The 4,826-nt window shown below is 39.5% G+C and overlaps 1 protein-coding gene across 1 annotated transcript; it reads left to right on the forward strand.

The window, feature by feature from the left end:
• On the forward strand, nucleotides 3,355–4,539 carry LOC107619899 (uncharacterized mitochondrial protein AtMg00810-like). The gene has a single exon (XM_016322137.1). It carries the CDS (start codon nucleotides 3,355–3,357, stop codon nucleotides 4,537–4,539), a length of 1,185 nt encoding a protein of 394 aa, XP_016177623.1.

Here is a 4,826-nt window from a genome sequence, read left to right on the forward strand (position 1 = left end):
AGAAAATCCAGGTATCCCCATAACTACTGTTGTTCTTACTGGTCAGAACTATAGTACATGGAGTAGAGAAATGTGGAGAGCACTTAAATCAAAGAACAAAACAAAATTCGTTGATGGAAGCATCACAAAACCAGAGAGCACAGATCCATTGTTTGAAATATGGGAAAGGTGTAACACTTATGTAATTGGCTGGATAAATCTTTCACTTAGTCCAGATATTCATCAAAGTGTAACATGGAACAATCTTGCTAGTGATTTATGGCTTGATCTGAAGCAACACTATTATCAAGGGGATAGGTATCATGTTGGTGAATTATATGAAGAATTATACACATTGAGACAAGGCGAATTGGATGTGACATCCTACTACATAAAACTTAAAACAATTTGGGAAGAAATTGACAATTTTCGGCAAATACCATCATGTGAATGTGGCATCACGTGTCAATGTGATCTAGGAGTAATTAGAAGCCAAAGGGAGGAAGACAGAATTGTGAAGTTTTTGAGAGGATTGAATGAGCAATATTCTAATGTGCGGTCTCAGATCATGCTCTTGGACAAGTTACCGAGTCTGAATGTGGTGCTCTCAAAGCTTACTCAACAAGAGAGACAGTTCCTCGGCCTTGAAACTACCTCAAACATTCAAATTTTGGCGGCACCTACCAATTCCTTGAACATTGCTATGCCTTCTCAAGGCAGAGGGAGAGGAAGAGGTAGGGGAGGCAGGTTTCAAGCTGGGGGGAGGGGCAGAGGAGGCAGAACAAGGATGCAGTGTTTGTTTTGTGACAAAACTGGACACACAGTAGATACGTGTTACAAGAAACACGGACTTCCTCCTCATCTAAGGCAAAGAAACACTAACTCTGCCCCAACAATGATGAATTGCTTCAACACAGGTGAAGAAACCGAGGAGAGCAATGATGATCTCGATTTCAATCACCCCCAGTTGGAGGAGAAGAAGACTACATGGAGCGATTTCACTCCAAAACAAAAGGAAGCTTTGCTGGCCTTACTCAATAAGCAAGAAGTGCAACATATTCATAGCGTGAACCACATCTTAACTCAACCTCAGCCACCTCCTCATGGTAAAGTGACACATATTCTGCATTTTAAATCTCACATAAAGGCTCTTAATGTTTGCATACAAAAGTATAAACCTTGGGTAATAGACATTGGTGCCACTGACCATGTGTTATATTGCCTCAAGGATTTTTCTGAAACATTTGAAATTGATCCGATCATTGTCAAACTCCCTAATGGTACTTCCACTGTGAGCTGCATCGTGGGAACCATTAAGTTTTCAAAAAATCTTTATCTTACCAATGCATTGTACATTCCTTCCTTCAACTTTAAACTCATATCAGTGTCGAAGCTAATTGCATCATTGCATTGTAAAATGACTTTTTCTGATATAAACTGTGAGATACAGGACAAACACATAGAGAAGATGATTGGTATTGCTAACTCTGTTGATGGTCTATACATACTAAATAAGCACAGCATTGCCCCTCTTGGCGAACACCATACTGCACACCATATCACAGCACCCACACAAAGAGCACACATGCAGCATTTATGGCATTATAGATTAGGTCATATTCCTAATAATAGACTAGCTGTTATAAAGCAAACATTCAATTTCATTGATTGTACAATAAATGAAAATCCTTATGGCATTATAGATTAGGTCATATTCCTAATAATAGACTAGCTGTTATAAAGCAAACATTCAATTTCATTGATTGTACAATAAATGAAAATCCTTGTGACTCTTGTCAATTAGGAAAACAAAGAAGATTGCCTTTTTCTCAAAGTGATACTGTTTCTGATAATAATCTTGATTTGCTTCACATTGATATTTGGGGACCACTTGCTATTTCGTCTATTGATGGCCATAGATACTTTCTCACTATAGTGGACGACAAGTCCATATTTACTTGGATAAATTTGATGAAGTCTAAGGCTGAAGCAGCATCTTTGGTGCAAAATTTTGTTAAACTTGTCAAAAACCAATTTGAAAAATCTGTAAAAATTATTCGGACTGACAATGGTCCTGAATTTTTAATGCCAACCTTTTATGCTTCATTTGGAATTTTGCACCAAAGGTTATGTATTGAGACGCCACAGCAAAATGGTGTTGTTGAACAAAAGCATCAACACATTTTGGCTGTGGCAAGGGCCATTATGTTCCACGCCCAAATACCTAAGTGTTATTGGAGTTTTGGAGTGATCCACGCAGTCTATTTGATAAACCGAATTCCCACACCTCGTTTACATGAAAAATCTCCGTTTGAAGTACTACATAAATCACTCCCCCATATCTTTCACCTTAGAGTATTTGGTTGTTTAGCATATGCAAGCACGATCAAGAATAACAGAACAAAATTGGACCCTCGTTCAAGAAAATGTGTTCACCTCGGTTTCAGGGAGGGTACCAAAGGTTATGTGCTTCTTGATCTGGTTTCAAAAGAAATTTTTGTGTCTCAAGATGTTAAATTCTATGAAAATCATTTTCTATATATTGCTTCATCTCAGTTGCCTATTGATTCTCACCAAGAACCAGCTTTTCAGCAACATAATACACCCCATATCATGCATGATTATGATTTATTTGACCACCACATAACAAATCTGCACACCCCTGCTTCCAATCCACTCCACACTAGTCACCCTACACCACACATACACACTGCCACACAGCCCACATATATTGAATCCTCGAGTCCAGCATTGCATGCCCAACCCACTCATTCAAACATTCAACATCACAATGTATTACCATCTTCTCACCCCACACCGAGAAGATCATCACGCATTAGTAAACCACCAGCATACTTAAAAGATTATAAATGCATGAATATTACTGATAATCACAACAGAGAAACTTCTTCTAATCAACGATATCACATCTCAAAGTTTTTATCATACAAATCTCTTTCACCCATGCATAGTGCATACTCATTATCTATCTTGAACATTGAGCCTAAATGCTATAAAGACGCCATACTTGAACCTTGTTGGCGAGATGCCATCCGAGCTGAATTGGATGCTCTGAATGAGAACAAAACCTGGACATTGACTTCCCTTCCGAGTGGTAAGAAGGCGATTGGTTGTAAGTGGATCTTTAAGGTCAAATATCACCCTGATTGTAGTGTTGAGCGACACAAGGCTCGTCTCGTGGCAACGGGATTCACTCAAGTCCCCGAAATTGACTATAAAGACACGTTTAGTCCCGTTATCAAGCTAGGAACACTGCGGGTTATTTTGGCACTGGCTGCTGTCAAGGGATAGCATTTGAAGTAAATTGATGTTAATACTGCCTTTCTGCATGGTGAGCTTGATGAGGAAATGTACATGAAACCCCCCGAAGGTCTTGCAATAGTTCCGGGTCAGGTTTGCAAGCTGGAAAAGTCTCTATATGGGCTTAAACAAGCTAGTAGACAATGGAACTTCAAACTGAAATTTGTTCTGCTAGAGTTAGGATATAATCAGTGTAAATCTGATTACAGCATGTTTACTAAATCCCAAAGCACTGGTTTTACAGTCATTTTGGTTTATGTTGATGATTTAGTGTTGGCAGGGGACGATTTGTTTAAAATTGAAAGGGTGAAACAAACTTTGCATGACAGATTTCGGATTAAGGACATAGGTGATCTCAAGTTCTTCCTTGGATTGGAGGTTGCTAGGTCTTCAAAAGGCATAGCTTTATATCAGCGAAAAAATGTTCTAGATCTCTTGCGGGACACTGGCTTTAAGCATTGTAAGCCTGCCTCTACTCCCATGGACTATGGGGCAAAATTGAGCAAGGATGATGGAGATAGTCTGCCTGATTCCTCTGATTATAGAAAAATCATTGGAAAACTGTTGTATCTCTCAAACACAGGGCCGGATATAAGCTTTGCAATTGGCAAGCTCAGCCAATTCTTGGATTGTCCCACACCTAATCACTTGCAAGCGGCACATAGGATCCTCAGGTACATAAAGAACTCTCCGGCAGCGGGGCTGTTCTTCTCGGCCAATTCCGATCTATCTCTCACTGGATTTTTTTATTTTGACTGGGCTGGATGCCCCAACTCACGACGATCGGTTTTAGCCTATTGCTTCTATGTGGGTTCCTCCCTTGTCACTTGGAAGATCAAGAAGCAAGTAACCGTCGCAGTTTCTTCCTCCGAAGTAGAGTATCAGGCTCTTGCACTGGCCACCAGAGAAGCTCAATGGCTTAGTTATGTGTTGAAAGACTTAGGAGCATTTCTTAGTAAACCTGTGAATTTGTACTGTGATAGTAAATCTGCCATTTATCTTGCTACTAACTCAGTATTTCACGAGCGTACAAAGCATATTGAGGCTGATTGTCACATTGTGAGGGATAAATTGCAAGAGGGCTTAATTCATCTTTTACCAATTTCTACACATGAACAAGTCACAGACATCATGACTAAGCCTCTGGCACCAGGACCGTTCAACACATTGTGTAGCAAGCTTGGGTTGTTGGACATTTTTATGCCCAACCCTCCCATCTTGAGGGAGGGTATTACCTGATATAACATATTGCTATTTGTTGTATTTATAATGAGTTAGCCTTAGTTAGTTCTCCCAAGTTTTGTTAGTGCAGGTTAGCGTAGTATATATACATATGCAGTTAGTTGTTTGTATTAGTTGCTGTAAACATTTCTTGAGGGAAGTCATAATGAAAGTTAACATTTTTGGCTCATTTTCTTCATTGGCTCTGAATCTGAACTTGCTTACCTCTTCCCTCACACACCTTCAACAGCATTAACTTGAGTGAACCATCCTAAACCTTCTCTTTTACCTTTAGTTGTTATATG

The sequence above is a fragment of the Arachis ipaensis genome, chromosome B10, assembly GCF_000816755.2.
Source record: "Arachis ipaensis cultivar K30076 chromosome B10, Araip1.1, whole genome shotgun sequence".
Taxonomy (NCBI): domain Eukaryota; kingdom Viridiplantae; phylum Streptophyta; class Magnoliopsida; order Fabales; family Fabaceae; genus Arachis; species Arachis ipaensis.

Bases quoted from the DNA above. Each gene is read 5' to 3' on its own strand.
- LOC107619899 (XM_016322137.1), top strand. From the start codon at position 3,355: ATGAAACCCCCCGAAGGTCTTGCAATAGTTCCGGGTCAGGTTTGCAAG.